Source organism: Marmota monax, unplaced genomic scaffold (assembly GCF_021218885.2).
Source record: "Marmota monax isolate L192 unplaced genomic scaffold, Marmota_monax_Labrador192_F-V1.1 WCK01_AAM20220418_F8-fsc00025, whole genome shotgun sequence".
Classification (NCBI taxonomy): Eukaryota; Metazoa; Chordata; class Mammalia; order Rodentia; family Sciuridae; genus Marmota; species Marmota monax.
In genome coordinates this window covers 12416959-12437573 of record NW_026691950.1, presented here as the reverse complement: position 1 = coordinate 12437573, position 20615 = coordinate 12416959, and the positions used below count along the sequence as shown (strand labels likewise).

The 20615-nt window shown below is 40.9% G+C and overlaps 1 protein-coding gene across 2 annotated transcripts in view; it reads left to right on the top strand.

Moving 5' to 3' along the window:
* Nucleotides 1-20615, top strand: part of Kdr (kinase insert domain receptor) — a 43771-nt gene that overhangs the window by 8120 nt on the left and 15036 nt on the right. For both annotated transcript variants that reach the window (XM_046463737.2, XM_058585603.1), the window contains exons 4-21: nucleotides 1070-1200; nucleotides 1464-1632; nucleotides 2221-2360; nucleotides 2971-3148; nucleotides 4525-4639; nucleotides 4730-4893; nucleotides 6888-7044; nucleotides 7969-8092; nucleotides 8608-8716; nucleotides 9574-9909; nucleotides 12251-12397; nucleotides 12728-12859; nucleotides 15385-15491; nucleotides 15910-16045; nucleotides 16412-16516; nucleotides 17744-17857; nucleotides 18390-18478; nucleotides 19066-19219. In XM_046463737.2, coding sequence (XP_046319693.1) covers nucleotides 1070-1200; nucleotides 1464-1632; nucleotides 2221-2360; nucleotides 2971-3148; nucleotides 4525-4639; nucleotides 4730-4893; nucleotides 6888-7044; nucleotides 7969-8092; nucleotides 8608-8716; nucleotides 9574-9909; nucleotides 12251-12397; nucleotides 12728-12859; nucleotides 15385-15491; nucleotides 15910-16045; nucleotides 16412-16516; nucleotides 17744-17857; nucleotides 18390-18478; nucleotides 19066-19219 — 2607 coding nt within the window. The remainder of the gene's footprint in view (nucleotides 1-1069; nucleotides 1201-1463; nucleotides 1633-2220; nucleotides 2361-2970; nucleotides 3149-4524; nucleotides 4640-4729; nucleotides 4894-6887; nucleotides 7045-7968; nucleotides 8093-8607; nucleotides 8717-9573; nucleotides 9910-12250; nucleotides 12398-12727; nucleotides 12860-15384; nucleotides 15492-15909; nucleotides 16046-16411; nucleotides 16517-17743; nucleotides 17858-18389; nucleotides 18479-19065; nucleotides 19220-20615) is intronic.

Genomic DNA, 20615 nt, shown 5'->3' with positions numbered 1-20615 from the left:
TTATGTGCCCCATGGTCCCCCACCTTACTTCCTTAGTCTTTGACCCCATTCCCTCCAGCAATGGATGGAGCCAGGAAGTAGGCCCCGGCCTCCTAAGATAATGGCTGTGGCATGTGGTGGGCTAGATTGGCTGCTTTTCTGTGTTTTCCAGCTGGGAAGGAAATCAAACTTCTGCTGTTACAGAGAATAAGCTGCTTTTCTCCCCTTTGGTTCAATTAACACTTTCTTCACCTCTGAAAATGCTCAGTCAGATATGTTGGGCATAACAAGATGAAATGTTATCTTTGAGTTTTCAAGCATCATCTTTCTCTCTAGGGAATGGAGTAGGTGGTCTGTAGAGCATTAATATCATATGAATAATGTCTGAGAGACATTAAAATCTTTTTGTTTTTTTTCCTCAGTCTTTGACATTGTGGCTTTTCAACTGTTTGTTATTGGAGATATCAATATCTTGCTGAATCTCAAACCAAATGCAGTAACTATTCAGCATTATTTTATAGAGACTCTTACCTCTAATCTTCACAGTCTTTCAATGTCACATAAAGTATTTCCTTGAATAAAAATCCCTAATTACTTTCTGTTAACTTAAAGATTTTAAGTGGTTTTCATGGCATTTACATTATTTGCCTAAAGACAGAAGGTGAATTTTTCTTGGTATCAGTAAAATGTGTACGTAAAGTGTGTAGATTTAACTTTAAAATTTAAACTAAATATGCTTCTTCATTTAAAAAAAAAAAAAGTCAAGTGTCAAAATAGAGAGCCTTTAAAATATACTCTACTTGTTGATGTTCCTTGTGAAAAGAATCAGTCTCATTGTCAGAGCTTTAAAATTTTTCACACATGCACTCTTGCACACAAACATGCGCGCGTGCACACACACACACACACCTCCTGGAGTATATCTTTGGAGCCAGATATCTCCCAGCAGATTAACCTGTGGACAGCATTACCAGTGTGAAGTGTCATTTCCAATCATTCTCTTATTTGGTTGGAATTTATGAATCTGAAAAGTTTATGAACTTTTCTTCTAGGAACTCACTGATGGAATTACGGTTTCTTTTTTTCCTAGATTACAGATCACCATTTATTGCTTCTGTTAGTGACCAGCATGGAGTTGTGTACATTACTGAAAACAAAAACAAAACTGTGGTGATTCCCTGTCGGGGGTCCATTTCAAATCTCAACGTGTCTCTTTGTGCAGTAAGTTTTGTCTTTTCCAATCATCTCTTAGGTTTTCATGATTTCAAACTAATATTAAGATGGGTAACCCATTTCCAATATCCCACCCACAAAGAATATTAAACAGTTTAAAGAATTTAGTAAGAGCCAAAATGACAATGAATAAAAAAAAATCAACTTGCATTTAAAAAAAAAATAAGATGAATTTAGTGATCACAGTCCACGGCTTTCACTTTTGGATTGTATTGGATTAAATATTTAATATATATTTTTTTATTACCCAGAGGTATCCAGAAAAGAGGTTTGTTCCTGATGGCAACAGAATTTCCTGGGACAGCACGAAAGGCTTCACTATTCCCAGTTACATGATCAGCTATGCTGGCATGGTGTTCTGTGAAGCAAAAATTAATGACGAGACTTACCAGTCTATTATGTACATAGTTGTGGTTGTAGGTAAGAGGACATTTCCTTCCCATATTATTAATGTTGGACAATAAAGGGTGGTTTTTGCAAGAAGGTTCTGGAGATTAAGGTTTTACAGAGTGAAGGACAAGGGATATTAGGAAATATATTAAATATTAGGAAATATATTAACTCAGGATATGGTGCTGGGTGATTCACTACAACTACCCTTTCCTATCCTATATACCCATGTGCAATTGAGTTTTTCTCCTTTTTTATCAACACCAAGAATGAAAAATTATGTTATTTCAGAGCATATTTTATGAGAAAACTCAATATTCGTAGCATTGTTTGGCATCAATTCTTTTAATTGTGCCTGTTTTATGGAAAGTTCAACAGTTTACTAAAGCTGACCCCATTGGCCTAGACTTTTCTATCCACTGGGTTATAACATCTTTGAGATCCTTCAAGGTAGTGCTTTGTAAAATCTCCATAAGCCAAGAGTTACCAAGTATATATTAGTGAGACCCATAGGGGAAAATGATATCACACATTTTGTATCACTTTCAAATAAATTTGGGCCAACTTAGAGGTTTCTTTTCCCTCTCACTTTCTGTGTTTTTAATTTGCTTGCTCTAGGGTACAAGATTTATGATGTGGTTCTGAGCCCCCCTCATGAAGTGGAGCTCTCTGTTGGAGAGAAGCTTGTCTTAAATTGTACAGCAAGAACTGAGCTAAATGTGGGGCTTGATTTCAACTGGGAATACCCTTCTTTGAAGGTAACACTAACAATTCAAATCCAGACCTCTAAATACTTTGATAATAAGCCCTGACAAATTCTCCTTAAGAGATAGGACCCTTTCTGGCCAGATGCAAGAGAGCCTTAACACCCACCCACACCCACCCCCCCCCCCCACACACACAGTCTCTCTTACACACACACACACACACACACACACACACACAGTCTATCTGTCTTACACACACACACACACACACACTTTAAGTGCATTGCAGAACACAGCAAACCACAGAAAAGATGCAGTACTAAGAATTCTGTTCCACTCTGCTGTCATCAGACTGAATATTCATTTTCACTAGGCGATTGCATGAGTCTCCCTTTAAGGCCACTTCTCCTTAAACAGTGGTCACATTCGCCTGTGTTTTTTGCAGTTCACATGCACCTCCTTTTCACCAGGTGGATTTTTACATCCTAATTCCATTGCTTCCATTTACGTCTCCTGAATCCCAATGAATTTGCTGTCTACAAGATGTTAAAAGCCCCTGTTAGTAACATTAAATAGTTCAGCTTGATTTCCTTCCTCTAGAAGCTGTTGGTTAATGTTATGCTGGGCTTTGGAAGTTTAGAAAACTTTTTTTTTTTTTTAGCATCAGCATAAGAAACTTATAAACCGGGACCTTAAAACCCAGTCTATGCCTGTGATGAAGAAATTTTTGAGCACCTTAACCATAGATGCTGTCACCCGGAGTGACCATGGATTGTACACCTGTGCAGCGTCCAGTGGGCTGATGACCAAGAAGAATAGCACTTTTGTAAGAGTCCATGGTAAGTTGTGATCTCCTTTGGGAATTAAGCTATACCTAGAACAGTGAGGTAACTGAAATATATTTAGGTCACCTAAATATTTCTGTTTTGTTCTTTCAGAAAACACTTTTGAGCTCTTGCCAGGGAGGTTCTATGACCTAGAGGTCAAGAGCATAGTTTTGGGAGTGAGGGACTTGGCTTCAAATCCCAATTTTAAAATATGATGAACTAATATTGTAAGTGCTCTCTAAACATTGCTTGTTACAGTTAATTGTAATTACAATTATTACTACAGTAAGCACAGCATTAGTATCTAAGGTAGTTTTTAAATTTTTCACTTTGCTATAAAGCTGAGAGGCCTGCTTGAGTAACAATGAGCTTTGAAATTGGGGCAACTCAGATTCAATGATTTACTGTGGGGCTCTGGGCAGAGATACCACGTGGCTCTGCTTTTCCTTTCAAATCACCTTGATTTTTCACTTATTCTTTTTCATTCATGTAAATTTCTCAGTTTAAATAATTCACATGACTCTCTATTTACAAGCTTTGGAAAGGATTTCAGATTTCATATATGGAAATGCATCAGAGAGAGAGACAGGCTCTGGCTTCTGTTTTTACAGGATTACTCTGTAACTTATAAGGAATACTAAGCAAGTAAGTAAGGGCAGAAGAAGGGAGTCCAGGCAGGGCTCACTGCAATAATGAGTTGAGAAAGGGTGGATGACTTGGACATGGGTAGTGGAGGCGAGGGCAGGGAGAAGTTTTCTGATTCTGCCTGTGTTTGAAGGTCGAGTCAACAGGACCTGCTGATGGATTCTCTGGCTGGGGAAAAAGAATGGAAGGTGACTTGAGCTTTAGCTTGTGCAGCTGAGGAGAAGGTGAAGTCATCACTGAGACAGGGAAGATTGAGGAGGGAGTTTGGGGAAACAGGTTGGGTATGATCATTCAGAGATGCCAGTTAAACATCCAACTGGAGATATTTATTATGTAAACCTAGAACCCAAGAGAAGTCCAGACAGGAGAGAGAAATTTAGGATTATGCAACTGGTACTTTGAACCTCTAGATAAAGGAGTAGGTCTGAGGACTGAGTCCTGGGGCACATCGACACAGAGAGGGCCTGTGGAGGTTGTCATGGAGCAGAGGACCAGAAGCACCCACAGGGCCCTGGGCTTGGAGAAGCCACACAGAGAAGTGACTATTTTGTGATATTGGGAATGCACTGGAGGGGAAGGAAAGTGAGCGTAGAGGCTGGAGGAAAACTAGTGCGTGCAGAGAGACTCTGAACTGCAGCACTTGGACCCCAAAGGTCTTTCACTTTTCACTTGAAAAACTAAACCAAATGCTCATTTATAGTAACTTGACATTTATGACAACAATTGTTTTCATTTTCTTCTAGCAAAACCCTTTGTTGCTTTTGATAGTGGCACGGAATCTTTGGTGGAAGCCACAGTGGGAGACCGTGTCAGAATCCCTGTGAAGTACCTCGGTTACCCAACCCCTGAAATCAAATGGTAACTATGGGAAGTAAGGACAAAGCGTATTCCACATGAGTGCACGCCCTCTGAATGCACTAATTTCTGGAATTTCTTCCCCTCCCACAGGTATAAAAATGGAAGACTCCTTGAATCCAATCACACAATCAAAGTGGGGCATGTTCTGACCATTATGGAAGTGAGTGAAAAAGACACAGGGAATTACACTATCATCCTTACCAATCCCATTTCAAAGGAGAAGCAGAGCCACGTGGTATCTCTGGTGGTGAATGGTGAGTCCATTCAGTTTTCCCCTCTGCCGAAGATTTATCAGAGGATGGCTGTGTCTTTCTAAACTGCCAACCCACTGCTCCTTGCTCACTCTTCATGACTGGGCCACTGTATCAAACTGAGGGAGCTGAGATGAGACATAGGCCAGGGTGCTCTAGCCATGCTTCCTTAAGAAACCATAGACCCGAGCTATTTGGTGGTCAAATGCAAGGTTAAAGTAAATGATGCAATTGGTGGTCCAATTCTGTGACGGAAGAATGCTCACAGGGCCAGTTTGCTCCTGTCTTAGGGAATTGCTCACGTGGTCTGTAGATGGGGAAGACTCTTGAGTTTGGTGTCATGCATCTGTGAGGAATGGGCAGATCCCACTCAGAAGGCTTTTGCTGGGTCACACTGATGGCTTGCCTGGAGTCCAGGATCTGCCTCTGAGTCTGTAAAGGAAAGATAGTAAGCATTTGATTTAGGAGGATTTAAATGTTTTTTTTTTTCCCTCACACTGAAAGATATTAATTATTTGGAGATGGGGAGAAAGGTACTGCCATAGTCAAGTGAGTATGGGGTGGGGTATGAAGGTGATCTGAAAGAGTTTCCTTATTGCCGGACTTCTCAGGACCTTTACCAGGCTAATGAACATTGCCATTCTCCAGGAGGAAAGACAGAGTATTCAAGATGTAATAAATATATCTGAACAGAGCACTTCTTCTCCCTGAGTAAATCCGTTAATGTTTCACTCCAAACATAGTTAGAGAAATGCTTCTCCCTTGTAATTCTTTGTGTTCCTTCCCTACTAACATGCCACATGAAAACTTTAAGATATCCTCATGACGTTAGTTAGTTAAGGCACTTCCCCGCATGTCCTGATACTCCTCTGTATGTCTGCTGAACTTGGCTTTCTTTCTTTGTTCAGGGAGTATTTCACAGATAATAGGTTCTAGAAAGTTGTTTAGCATCCTCCTGGGTATGGGAGATTGGGGAAGGGAGAGAAACTGAAAAGCTGATAAGAAGGACCTGAGAAGGAAATGATCAAGCCAAAAATAAAAATAAAAAAATTAACAGCAAATAACCTCATATTATCAATTCATGAAGTCGCTAGACACTTGATCAACCCCAGCCTTTACCCTGCTATGTGAAATAAAGGCAAAAAAGAAGGCAGGTTTTGAAAGTAGAGAGGAAGCAGTGAATCTTTATAGCATGCAGCCTTGTGGCCATCAGCCTTGGTTTCCATTCTCTTTCTCTCTGAGACAGGATTTAGGTGGACTGTGATAATAAGGTCACAGTTTTACATTCATGACTTTGGAACTAAAAAAGAATGAAAAAAAAAGAAGGGAAGGAGGAGGGAAAAAGTAAAGGAAGGAAGGAGGAAGGGAGGGAGGGAGGGAGAGGGAGAAAGGGAGAGCAGGATGCAATCTAAGGATTTACAACTTCCTTTCTAATGTGGTGGTTTATCAGTGTTTGGTTTCAGAAGTGAGAGTGTCTGGGTTTGTGCTGGGTTTGGCCGCCTATTTGAATGGGTGACCTTGGGCAAGTCCTTGAACTTTTCCATTTTCTTTTCCTCAGATGTAAAGTGGGGGACAGTAACAGTGGTTGTGAGGATTAAATGGATTAAAGAGTGTAATGCACGCGCAACAATGCTTGGAACATAATCAATATGTTTACTATGTTATTCTCTTTTCTTTCTGTAGCCTTGCTCTGATCTTGTGAGATTGGGAAGACAGGGAAAACTACCTCTGAAATGCAGATGAGACAAACCAGGACATAGGGGTGTGAATCTTGCCTAAAGCAGTGTCTTAGTTTTCATTACTACTGGTTTATTGTTATTAGTATGAGTACCACCAGAACTCAAAACTTCTGTTTTCAAATTTAGATGTTCTTTCAAAAAGAAAGTGTAGGCAAAATCCAATACTTTAAAAAAGCTAGCTTCAATATTGAGCTGAAATTCTTTACTTTTATTCCCCAGAGGTGATTGACAGTTAAAAATTGTTTTTCCTATCTCCAGTCCCACCCCAAATTGGTGAGAAGTCCCTGATCTCTCCCGTGGATTCCTACCAGTATGGCTCCACACAAACCCTGACGTGTACAGTCTATGCTGTTCCTCCCCCTCGTCACATCCACTGGTATTGGCAGCTGGAGAGAGAGTGCTCCTACAAGCCCAGGTGAGTAGGGCCACATGCTCTATTTCCTGCCAGTTTTCCTTTCTTATAGCCAAGCTATGCCATGACTCCATTCTGCATGGAAGAAACTGTCCCTAAGCAGGCTCCTCTAATGGAACTTAGAATCTCCTTTCATCCTTTTTGTGTTAAGTTTTAGCAGATATTTTGGCTTAGGGCATCCCAACATGTGATTAGCTAGTTCTCTTTTCTTGGTCCTCATATGCACTTCTCCAAAAGCAGTTATTTGCTCCGTTTGCTAATTGCCAATCTTTGGCTTTTCTTCTTCTGCCAGTCCATGGGAGACCACCACTGAACTCCCTCTTATCAGAGAGAAGGTCCATCTCTCAGAGGAAGTGCTGATGGATGGGAGGCAGCGATAAACCTAGCTCAGCCCTCAGAGCCTCAGGTCTAGCTTATCAAGTCCCAACACAAATCCAGACATCCTTAAGGAAAAAAAAAAAAAAAAAAAAAACCAACAACAACCAACCCACCACCACCCCAAGAAGTCCACTTCCTGTTGTTGTTTTTGAAATGGCCACTACTAGTTTCTTCCTCTGCTGCTGGCCATTTCCTACACAAAGGCCATGGTCCCAGCAAGAAATGACTTTAAGAAGCCCAATGGCTTCTAAGTTTCCTTACCTTCCTTTGAACTAAATTAGCCTGAATTGTCTTGTGGATCCAATTTATGAATGGAGGTTTGTTCCCAGAATAGCTCTTCCCTCCTGTATCCTGAATGAATCTACCTAAGACCTTTTCCTTCAGTGCTGAGGCCTATTTTTAATTGGCGCCAAGTCTTGTAAAGTGGTAGGCTGCATGGAAAGTTATTTCTAAGAACACAGTCACCAAAGTCTGACCCTTTTCCTTACTATTTATTCAAATAAGGAGGTTAAATCATAATGTATCTGTTATTTTTTTTTTTTTTTGTAGCCAATCTGCCTTAATGACAAACCAATATACTTGTAAAGAATGGAGAAATGTGGAAGACTTCCAGGGTGGAAATAGAATTGAAGTCAACAAAAAACAATATGCCCTCATCGAAGGAAAAAACAAAGTGAGTTTGAAGTTCTTTAACTTGAAAATCTCCTTATCTCTCTTTATTGGAAGGATGGTATGATAATATATGAGGCATATTGGAGATTAATAATCCAATAGGTAGATGGATAATAGCATATTAAGTCAGTTTCAAAATACCATTGACTTTTGGTGCTGCCATTAGCTAACTAATAACTTACCAGAAAAAAAAATGAAATATGAATGCTGTTTAATTTATGCACCTATTGTGAAGTGATTTCAATTTTATAGATATGAGAATGAGAAAATGTGTATATTAATGATGTGTTATATTAAAACACATCATTAACCTAATGATTTTCAAACACTTTTGTGTAAAATGTGAGTTACACATCTGCATAATTATAATTGCTTCCATTTGAGGGTGGTCAGTGTGGTAGTGTGAATGGAGTGGGCAGGTCATAGCAATTATGTGGACTGCTGAATTTTAGTCTGAATGCATGTGCACAAACACAGCCTGCATTGTTTATGGCCTGGGAATTGTTTTCTCCACAGACTGTAAGTACTCTTGTCATCCAAGCTGCGAATGTGTCAGCTCTGTACAAATGTGAAGCAGTCAACAAAGCCGGCAGAGGAGAGAGGATTATCTCCTTCCACGTGACCAGTGAGTACTCCTCTCTGGAGGGTGGGCTGGATCACTCACCACTCACAAGTGGCTATTAGGTTTGAAAATTCTCTTGTCCTTGCCATTCATGTGAGAGGTGTGTGTGTGGGGGAGAAGGCTTGGTGGGATCTAGAATTGGTGCTTTTGTTCACAAAGGAAAACTCAGGTTTTGTGAAGTCAGGGCTATGTGAAGTCAGTTTGTACACCTTCACTGGAGAGAAGAGTTTCATGTATGCTTCAGACCACAAGCTGTATGCCATATGTAGGTCACCTCTCATGCTCATCAGAGTCTAACACAATGCATGGTTTACTAAGGTTCAATAAATGTTGGTGGGTTTGCTGTGAACAATTGCTGGGGTTGGGGTTTCTGGAAGCCATAGGAATGACATGGGAACAGTACTGTCCAATGCTTCTGGTTTTTGCCTGTGTCTCCTAGGTTTAGGAATAAACCTTAGCTGACTGTACTGGATAAAATATTTTGGTCTGGGCTAATTAGTTGTGATAAATGTAGCTTTATTGTCATTGAGTGTTGTGTGTTAATAAGCAACTAACTTTCAGAATTCCATGATATATGATTGGATAGTCTGCTTTAGGTTTTTCTTTTTTAATCTTAAAAGCTGTATTTAGAGCTCAAAGTGGAAATGTGATATATATCTGGGGAATTAATTTGCATTTCCAGATAATAAATGTTGGCACCTGAGTTGTCCAGTTTGGTTGTCTCTCTGTAGTAAATCTTCTGAGACTGCTAGAACTTAACTTCACTTGGCACTTTATCATGGTTTGAAGGCAGTAAGAAGAGGGTAGAATACTGTACCAAGTGAAGCCACCATCCTCTAACTATGGGCTTTATATTTCAGAGGGTCTTGAAATTACTTCGCAACCTGCCAGCCAGCCCACTGAGCAGGAAAGCATGTCTCTGTGGTGCACTGCAGACAGAACCACATTTGGGAATCTCACGTGGTACAAGCTCCGCCCACAGGCTATCCCCACAGGAGAGCTGCTCACACCTATTTGCAAGAACTTGGATGCTCTTTGGAAACTGAATGCCACCGTGTTCTCTAATAGCACAAATGATGTTTTGACCCTGGAGTTCCAGAATGTGTCCTTGCAGGACCAAGGAGACTATGTCTGCTCTGCTCAAGACAGGAAGACCAAGAAGAGACAATGTGTGGTCAGGCAACTCACAGTCCTAGGTAAGAGGCAGCTCTGGATCATTGTCCCAAGTCAGCAGGAATGCCATAAAAATAGTGCTTTCAGGTGCTGTGTGAAGATCATTGTCCTCTAGAAGCTTGTGAAGTAGACTGGTACACACCGAGTCACTGAAAGACCTCAAGGCAGAACAAAGCTAGTAATGAGGAAGGGATATATTAAAAAGAGAAGATAACATAGCTCTTTGTAGCCTTATGATGGGGGAACTCACTAGGGTCTGCGAGGGATTCGCTTGAACCAGGGAACTCTCTGCCTTATTCTTGGGCATTCACTTATTTGAATCAACACATTTGTTGGTTCAACACTATGAGCCAAGAAAATGCTAGAAGTTGGTTCTGATGGCCAAGATGGACAGGATGAGAATGTCAGCAACCATGTTCAGTCATAGCACAGTGAGCTCTCTCCATGTACAAAAAGATAGGGATTGGTCCCTGTTTTGCATGCTGCTGGAGCTCTAGTCACAGAATACAGTGGCATATACTAGCTGCTCACTGAGATACCTGCTCTGTGGACACTGATGACAGTTTGAGTTTAGACCTAGTAGAGTCCAGGAGGGGCTTTCTGTTCACTGTCAGTACCTCTGAGGCATCTCATATGGTCCTTGAGGACAGCTCAAGGTCAATAAGATGATACTTTTGGTGACCAGAAAGCTTTGTAAATTTCTAGCTAGAGCTGCTCTGTACAGCTTATTTAATCTTGTGCTTTACCTGAAAGTTGGGCAGCCATAGCTCTGTTGTTGGGGAAATCAGGTGAATTTGGAGAGTTTCTCTGTGCCATTTCTATTTTCTCCTCCTTTTAGTGCCCGTTTCCAGTGCTTAGAATGAATGTGTTCTCTCTCTCTTATTGTTAGGAAAGGGAACTGCACAGGTAAACTTAACTATATGAAAGTTTTAAAGGAATCGTATCTTGCTTGGGGATTTGGTATATTTTTTTAGGAGGCATCTTCAGATAGACAGTCATATTTGATTTGCTGGTTTAAAAACTCAGGTGATAGAAGAAAAGATATTTAGGGGTCAGATCATCCCCATAGCCCTTGAAATCATGCTACACATATGACCACGCATTTTCTGTTGACATTGGTGGCTGGACTGGTTTCAAGTTAATGAAAGAATTCAGAAAGAGATGTGAGGGAGGTTCCTGGAATTGCCTAGGAAATATGAGCTCACAGTTAGTGGGTTTGCTTCTTTAAGGATGTCCAAGTCACTGTCCTGAAATCTATTCTTAGAAATATATTAGAGTCCTGTACATTTGCTCCCATGTACTGCACTGAGATAATCTCATTTTCTTAAGTATTGGAGTGGATTCTTCCAGCATGATTCCTTTTGATGTTCATTTGGTTTGGACAAGACAGTTCCATAACACATGGACAATTTAAAGGGAAAGGGTTAATCTAATTTTTTACACTAGAAAAGTTTTTCTATCCTAGAAGAATAGTCAATCAAAGAGTAAACAAATTCAAATTAAACACCAGAAATAAATCAAAATGACAGATAATGAAAATCCTTTCTCAATAAATAACATTGAATGTGAATGGCCTATACTCATCAATGAAAAGACATAGACTAGCAGACTGGATTAAAAAACAAGATACCAAACAATATGCTTTTGTTGTATATTTAAACAAAAAACAATCATGTGCTTTAAATCCCTGACTTTCCTCAGGATATTGTTCTTTTAGTTTGTGTTTTAATGGAGATAGCATTTGACTTTTAGGTTTACTAGGTTCTGTTATTAGTTCATCTATTTACTTAGTTATAAAGACTAGAACAAGTTGTTTGAACCACTGAACTATAGTTATTTCACCTAAAAATAAGGGTACTGAACCTGACATATTCAATCATAAAATGGATAGTATAAATAAATATAGTTTAGTTTATACTATAGTTATAAACTACATATAGTTTATATATAGTTACAAATAGTATAAGCAAATTATGTAAAAATTATTGGACAGATATTAGGCATTTGTTGTGGAATTACACCGAAGTCTGGTAACTTCCAAGAGAAAACAATGGTGGCCTTCTAGGGTATCATCAGCTAGAACTTTTGTGAGAGGGGAGTTTTGCATGGGGAAATCAAAAAAGTTGCCCCCGTGTGATCTCCAGAAAGAATTGCTAAGGCGAACGTTCAAAGACATGCCGTGATCTGTCCGAACTGAACTGATTTTATTTGGCTTTACTCAGTGAACAGCAAGGCTGTCATCAACTTCTGTGTATTTTCAGTTTTAGTATCAATCAACAGGTTGCTCTTTAGCCGTTCATTGATACTCAAACCATTCCAAAAGTTATGACTACAGGTTCTCTGGTTTTATTTTTATGTGCACAGAGCGCATGGCACCCATGATCGTAGGAAACCTAGAGAATCAGACGACGAGTATCGGTGAAACCATCGAAGTGGCCTGCACAGCGTCTGGGAACCCCCCTCCACAGATAATGTGGTTTAAAGACAACGAGACCCTGGTAGAAGACTCAGGTGAACAGAACCTGTGTATCTCTTTGGTTATAGAATTTTCCAGGAATGTTGCTTAACACCCATATTATTTCTTGATTTAAGTTAGACAGAAAAGCAGTGTTAGTGTCCCTGGTCTGGCTCACTTCATAGACATGGAAGCCGAGTCCTGGGAGCCTTGCCAAATTCTCCTGGAAGCCTCATGGGAGATGAGCTGGCACTGGGTCCCGTGGGACTCTTCAGAGTTAGAGAATAGCCCAAGATGAAGGGCAGCATGTGTATTTAAAAAAATTTTACTGAGCAACTCCATAGATCACATCATTAAAAATAAGAACTCTTTCCATCCGCTCTTAGGCATTGTGTTGAAAGACGGGAACCGGAACCTAACTATCCGCAGAGTGAGGAAGGAGGACGAAGGCCTCTACACCTGCCAGGCCTGCAATGTCCTTGGGTGTGCCAAAGGGGAGATGTTTTTCATAATAGAAGGTCAGTGTGAAGTCATGGGTTCATCACCTGGTTTTTAAAGATTTGCTTGTGTGTATGTTACTCTCATAAACTTTGGGTGGAATTACTAGTGGTTGATTGTCAGTGTTCTTTGTACAAGCTGAGTGTCTCTTATTCAAAATGCTTGGATTTTTCAGTCTGGAATATTTGCATATATATGTGTGCATGTATATATGTGTATGTGTATGTGTATATATATATATATATATATATATATATATATACACACACATATAAATATATGTAAAATAGATAATCTTGGATGAGACCCAAAACTAAACTCAAGATTCATTTCTATTTCATGTCAATCTCATATACATAAGTTGAAGGCAATCTTATAGGATCTATATTTAGTGTGCCTGTGTTTTGAATAAGTCCCATCAGATGAGGCTGGGTGTGGAATTTTCCTCTCTTGGTATCATGTCAATGTTCAAAAACTTTCATATTTTGGACTTTTGGGTTAAGGATGTTCAACCTGTGCTTTGTAAATTTGCATCAATAAGCATATATTCTTTTAACAGAAAACATAATGCTTTTTTGAATTCTTCTTGTATCACATTTCTTATCCTTGCAGTTCCCGTTGTGGAAAAAGTCTTAGCCAGGCAGGGTTGATTCATGGAAGTGATACTTCTGCATTTATATGGAAAAATGTTAGAAATTGCTGTCTAATCCTGAAGATCATTGCTGTCCACTAAGTTGCAAGGGTGCAGAGTTTTCGTTGGTCTAAGGATAATCAAGATGCACTTGCAAACAATAGACCTTTGCTTTTCTGAAATGGAAAATGTTGGGTTCTTAAGTAAATATGGATGGAAACCTGGGAGTGAGGTGAAATCCGGCATTTTCTCAGTTAGGAAAAGTAATTTGTGACAGAATACTTTTTCGTAAGCAGTGTATTCTTGTGTCTTTTTTGGAACCCACCAGGGGAACACGAAACCGTACTGTGTACGGGATGAAGTAATGGTGTAGGACAGCAGGATGATTACAGGAGAGAGACTAAGGGATTTCTATGAACTCATCCTAACTTGTCTCTTGGTCCCTTTAACCTGTCAGATCCAAGCACTACATCTAGACATATGGACATATTTTTGAATCTGTAGGTTTATTACTGTTTCATAAACTGCACTTGCAAGTAAACATCTCAAAGGATGTGGTGGTTTTGTTGCTCTCAAAGGAATTCAAGTTCTAGGGTGAATCCTAGGGTGCCTTGCTGTGCTCTGCCTCCCTCTATCAGCTATCTGCAGCTGGTTACAGATACCTACGAGGGAACATTGGCACTGAGATCACAGGAGCTTCTTACCTGCAGAGAATGCCAAGAAAAGGAGAGGTAGATGTTCAGTACTCCTGCTAGGTTCCCAGATGTTAACAGAAATACTGATGGTACACATCTACAGGCAGCCGAAATCTTTGAAGTCTCTGCTTTCTCCATACAGATGGATCTTAAATCTTTGTATGTAAATGTGGAACCACTTCCTTAGGACCACTGGAGAAGCAAAGCCTACTTCCAGACACTTGGGACTCGTGTCCCTTGAACTCTTATTTTGCCAACTAATAATTACTTGTGGACCTTTCCCACAGCTTGCAGCCTAATCTGAGCCACACCACTCTTGGATGGGAGACCCCAAGTGATAATTGCTTCCTTATCACTTCTTCACTAATCACTCGTAGTCAAGGGCCTCCTTCTGCATTTCATTTCTCCCAATTGGAACTACACCCTGGAGTCCGGAGCATCGGCAGCTTTCCTGTCCACATTGAGCTTTTCCTTTTCTCTTTCCTTTCACAGGTGGTTTTAAACTCCTCTTCCTAGGTGGCACACAATGTGCTCATTTCAGTGCTCTCTTTTCCTCACTCAAGGTCCCCCTGTGCAGGGGGCAGGGGAGTGTAATGGTCAGCTCATGTTGGACCAACCTGGTTTAACTGCTGACTGGCCCTCTGTCTACTGCCTGTGTACTTCCAGTCAAGTAGCTTAACCTCTCTGATCTTTTCTTTTTTCTTCTGAAAACTGCAGGTTGTTTAGAGAATTAAGTGGGGCAATATTTTTAAAGTGCAGAGTAGGTACATGGTCACAAGTAGCCCTCTGTTTAAACTTCACTTATTTCCAAATGTGGTTTCTTAAACGATCTATTTTCAAACTTCATACACATCAAAACATTGACTTTCAGCACGAAACCAGACTTTATTATCCCCCAATGGATGTACTTGCCTTCCCTGTAGAATGTCATCGGTTTTCTTTCCTTCAAATAATACTTTCTCCAACCATATTCTATGTGTGTCTTTTAAGACATTTGTACGTCTATCCTTAATTACTTTAGAATTTTATTGCCGGAAGTTTTCATGAGCAATGTTTTTTAAGCTTTAAGTTTTCCATTGAATGCTCTAGACTCCATGCAACTTCAGGGTGTGTGGTTATTTCTCTCTAGGATTCTTCAGAATGGATAGGCTTGAGATCTTGTCTTTTCCTACTGAACCTTGTCACCAGCTGTTGACACTCATTCAATTGTGTCTCCCAGGTGCCCAGGAAAAGACCAACTTGGAAGTCATTATTTTAGTAGGCACTGCGGTGATTGCCATGTTCTTCTGGCTACTTCTTGTCATCGTTCTGCGGACCGTTAAGCGGGTAACAAAATAATTTCCCTTCTGTCCCATGCATGTTGGTTTTCATGATTAATGAAAGCTGACTGGGGTTCTTTGAGTTGTTTCTTCCCATTGTTATTGGCTCAATGGGCACATTTTCATTTCAATACAATAACATTCTTGCCCATTTTCTTTGGCTAGACCATTGGGCATTAATTGATAGAAGCCACTAGAAGAGAGTTGGGACTGTCTAGCGTAATTAAGATTTGAAAACTTAATTCTGCCCTCATTTGGGGAGAGGAGGGGACACTGGCAGCAGTATGATAATAGGACGACTCTGAAACTCCAAGAGTTTTATTGGAAAATGAGACATCAGGAATGAGGCTCCTATTAAACAACAATAATAAGTACACAAAACAACAGGGTGTGTGTGTGTGACTGGGAGGGTTGATGCTTTCCAGGCCAATGGAGGGGAACTGAAGACGGGCTACTTGTCCATTGTCATGGATCCAGATGAGCTGCCCCTGGACGAGCACTGTGAACGCCTGCCTTATGATGCCAGCAAATGGGAGTTCCCTAGGGACCGGCTCAAGTTAGGTGCGATTTCCGTTGCTATCAGTTTGATATTGGGTTTACCAAGCCATCTTGTCCTCCCTTGGGATGAAGACAAACCTAGGCTATTTAGATGTCATCTAGTTCAGAAATATTAATTCCACCTCTTGATTTTGGATAATTATCCCTTTAGCCTCATAGAGGGAGAGTCCCTGTAAAATCACCCAAAGCAGGACCTTTGGAGAGTAGTAGTCGTTAAATGACTAACTAAGCCAGGACAAGGGAGTGAACTGGATTGTCCATGTTAACCTGGGCTGTCTGATCACACTGTCTAGTTGGAATCTTTGCATGTGGCTTTGGTGCTATGATAATCCAAGCCCATTTTGTCATTGTCATTGCTGTTGTTTTTAGGTAAACCTCTTGGCCGTGGTGCCTTTGGCCAAGTGATTGAGGCTGATGCCTTTGGAATTGACAAGACAGCAACGTGTAAGACTGTGGCCGTCAAAATGTTGAAAGGTAAAAGCAAAATCATATGGTGATGTATCTGTGGCATCCTGTTGTTATATGATGTAAGGCTTGTATCAGTGGCTCTGTGCTTATGTGGGCCAACTGGCAAGCATGAAGCCAGTCTCTTTAACACCTTTGTGCAAGTTGGAATAAGTTCCCTCCTTTGTAACCTCATGCCAGAGTGCATGACTAGCAAGCAAATTTGGGGATGGAGTCACCCACCGTGCCTGAAGCTCTTATACAGGGCTCAGCTGGTACAATTATTCGGGTGATTCTGGGTCATGAGGAAAAAAATCTGTTTATATTAAAAATGTTTAATACATCGTGGTGTAAGATAATTATAGACCCTCTAGAAACAGGGGAAGGAAATTTGATATCAGTAAAAATAGTGAAATGCAAAAACAACATGTTCTCTAGCATTGGAAAATATGTAAAAGAACTTCACACATAAAACATAATTTGCAAAGTAAAAATGGTTATGCAAAGGAATAAAGGATTATGGGTTATTCTTTTAAAATTAAAAGCTTCGTAAGGAATTGTTCATCCTAATAGTAATGAATCTCGTCTGCCATTTTGATTTGGGGAGGGGATGCTCATGAAGTTTTTATGCTTCAACTGTGATGTGCTTTCATTGATGATGATCGTGCTACTGACCCTCTGCCAGAAGGGGCCCTCTCTCTCCTTATGCCTTTCCTCTACTGGTGAGAGAGGTATGTAATTTTTGAGATGGCTCACCAGGCCCTGAAATTCAGACCATGCCTGTGAATTAGAGGGACATGCAGCTGTCCATCCAGGATCAAATGCATAGTATTAGCTCCATCAGCTTCATGTGCCAACTGGCCTTACTAGCTGGCCCTTGTTAAGTGGCTTGTTGGCACACGGGAATAATGAATGCATGGCAGCAAAATGACCAGGCCTTAAGAACCTCAGTAATCCTGGAACATCAAAATCCAGTTTTGTACAGTTAGAGAATCTGAGCATGATTCTGTGGCAGACAGGTTCTCTGCTTCACAATACCAAACATTCTGTGCTCACTTAAAGTAAGAAATTGATTTTGAATTAGGAAATAGAATATACACTTGATTTTTCAGAAAATGTGCCTGATCTCTAAATTAGGTTACAGTTATATTACCCAGAGTGGATAAGTTGCACAATTGCATATACTGGGGAGGGAGCATCAGTTATCCCGATGTATTACCCACAAGGATGATTTTCCTCTTTATCCTGAATTTGTAGAAGGAGCAACACACAGTGAACACAGAGCCCTTATGTCTGAACTCAAGATCCTCATTCATATTGGCCACCATCTCAATGTGGTCAACCTTCTAGGTGCCTGCACCAAGCCAGGAGGTAAGTACCTGTGGATGGTTCTGGATGGCCGATTTTGACTCATGCTTCTCTGCTAGTATTTGAGGGAAATGATCACTACCCACGGCCCTTATTTCCTTAATTTAGAGTACTTTGCAGATTCCTGGATATACTTAACATTTCACAGAAATTTAATGAACATAGTAATTAAAATATTCTAAAACTTCCTGTGAATCAAGGAATGGCACAACACTATGATACAGTTTGCTACTTGTGTAAAAGGTGTTCAGATAATAAAAATAAACTCCTCCCAAAAGGAGACACCTTGGTGCTTACATTGAAAAGGAAAAAAGTTTTCTTCAGAAATTTTGGTTAATCTCCATGCAGTTGCTTTTCAGGAAAAGAAAAGCTATAGCATAAAAGGGTCGAGACCAGCTGATTTCTGTGATTCTGTCTCAAGGAAAGGTTGTATGAAGCCTTCTTCTTTGGGGCTTCTCTATGTAGTATTTGTATTTGTTTCTTAGGGAGAAACAAATGGGAATGGGTCTTTCTTGACACACTGTGCCATTTGCAGGCCCTCTCATGGTGATTGTGGAATTTTGCAAGTTTGGGAACCTGTCAACCTACTTACGAGGCAAGAGAAGTGAATTTGTTCCCTACAAGGTATGTTGTTTCCTAACTCAATTTTGCCATGTAGTCAAATGAAGGGAAAATCAAAGTGGTACAGATCAGGTTTTTAGCTGAAATTCTGTGAAGAGCTTGTGAGCAAACTTCTCACGTGCCCTCTTGCTTGTTGTAACTTCCGCTCTCGCCTTCTGGGGATACATGTGCTTTATTTTTGTGACTTGAATCTCCTGACCCATTACAGAGGGTGCCAGAGTTGGAGAGAAGACAGTTTTGATTAAGGAAAGGGAAGGGCGGAAGGAAAACATCTCTAGATTCTACTCTCCCCTCACCATATTGGCCCTGTGAAGTTCATGTCCCCTCTGTCTAAGGCCTACCAGGGTTGGACATGTGTGAGTGCAACCTGAAAGAGGAACTTATCTCTTTGAGCTAAAGTGGGAGCTTGGTTTTATGGAAGAAACCCTATTATATACAAGTTGTGCCCCACATTTCAGTCCAGCAATGGCATAATCCTGATGTCGTTCTTGTCTGCTTTTATAGAGTTTCAGTTGTTCCTACAGTTTAAGACATCTTAAGGACCCATTTCATCTCCCAAGAATTTGTTTTGTTCATTTGTTCCTTTTTAGACCAAAGGGGCACGATTCCGTCAAGGAAAAGACTATGTTGGGGAAATCTCTGTGGATTTGAAGCGTCGCTTGGACAGCATCACCAGTAGCCAGAGCTCAGCCAGCTCTGGGTTTGTTGAGGAGAGATCCCTCAGTGACGTGGAGGGAGAAGAAGGTACCTGCCTTTGCTAGCTGCATGCCGGATTCCTGCTTTCACAGGAACACACGAGGTGGCAGGCGTTACCAGGACCCTGGTCATGGCAAGGGGTTCATATTGGAAAGAGATCTGAATTCCTAGGCAGCTTCTATTCAGTCTTCCCAAATTTGAAGTGTGAAAGCCCTAAATAAATACTAGGCTAGGTAGAGTGGCTGAACAGGGCCATGCTGAGAAATCTGGGTGGCCCAAGTTAGCACCTGCTAACAATCAGACCTATGGTTAAAATACTGGATCAGCCTTTTTTTGGCAGGAATGCTCAGTGGGGAGAGGTAAGGGGCTCCCTGGGGCCTAAGTGGCCTCCCCATTGCTCTAAACCATCAGCCCCACGTTGCACACTTCATCAGCAACATGGAAGCCTTTGAGTCCATCCACCCTATGCAGCCTTCTCTAAGACAGTTTAGGAGCCAACTCTCATTTCTGCTCTGCTCCAAGTGGCTTTTCACATCTTGTCCCAGCCCTACTTCCTCAATGGAGCCTTGTCTTTATTTAGTTATGTTCCCAGTGATATTTTAGTGCTCTTTGTGGGTGGAGCTCTGGCCTCAGTCTAACCACCCAGACTTTAGTCAGCTCCAGGACTTGCTTTACTTCCCAAGTCTTCCTCTAGCTTCTCCTCAGAAGGAGCAGAGACAGCTCCATGGATGGAGACATCAGGTCCTTTTAAGGTGTAAGTTTAGAAGAACCCAATCATGAAACAGTGGAAGAGATTCCTTTCCATTTTCCTTGACATAAGTCTACAGGTAGAACTTGAATCTAACTTGTTCCTCTTAAGACGCTGAGGAGGCAATGTGAGGTCAGGCCTTGGGTTAGAAGAGAGTGGGGAGGTTGTCTAGACCTCATCTAACCAAGTGGAACCATCTCTTCCCTGCTCCCTCTCTCTCACAAAATGGGGGCCAATGAGCTGGAAACCCAAGGGGATTAAGGTCGGGTGTTGGGGTAGAAAGGGTGTTGGCCTCAAATTTTGCCTCCATTTTGGAAAATGAAGTGGTCTCACTAATCGTCCTTGAAGAGCCCCTTAAGTATAAAAGCCATTGAGGGCCTGGCACGGTGGCTCATGCCTGTAATCCCAGTTGCTCAGGAGCCTGAGGCAGGAGAATTGCGAATTTAAAGCCAGCCTCACCAACATCGAGGCACTAAGCAACTCAGTGAGACCCTGTCTCTAAATAAAATACAAAATAGGGCTGGGGATGTGGCTTGGTACCCTTGAGTTCAATCCCCGGTACCAAAAAAAAAAAAAAATTCATTGAGGAAAAGGTTACAGCCTTTTTAATACTTACGAGGTTATTATTACAACTCAGTTTGTGTTTACTCTGGTATTTAGGTCCAGGAAAGAGGTCATAAGTCTTATCTTATCTGA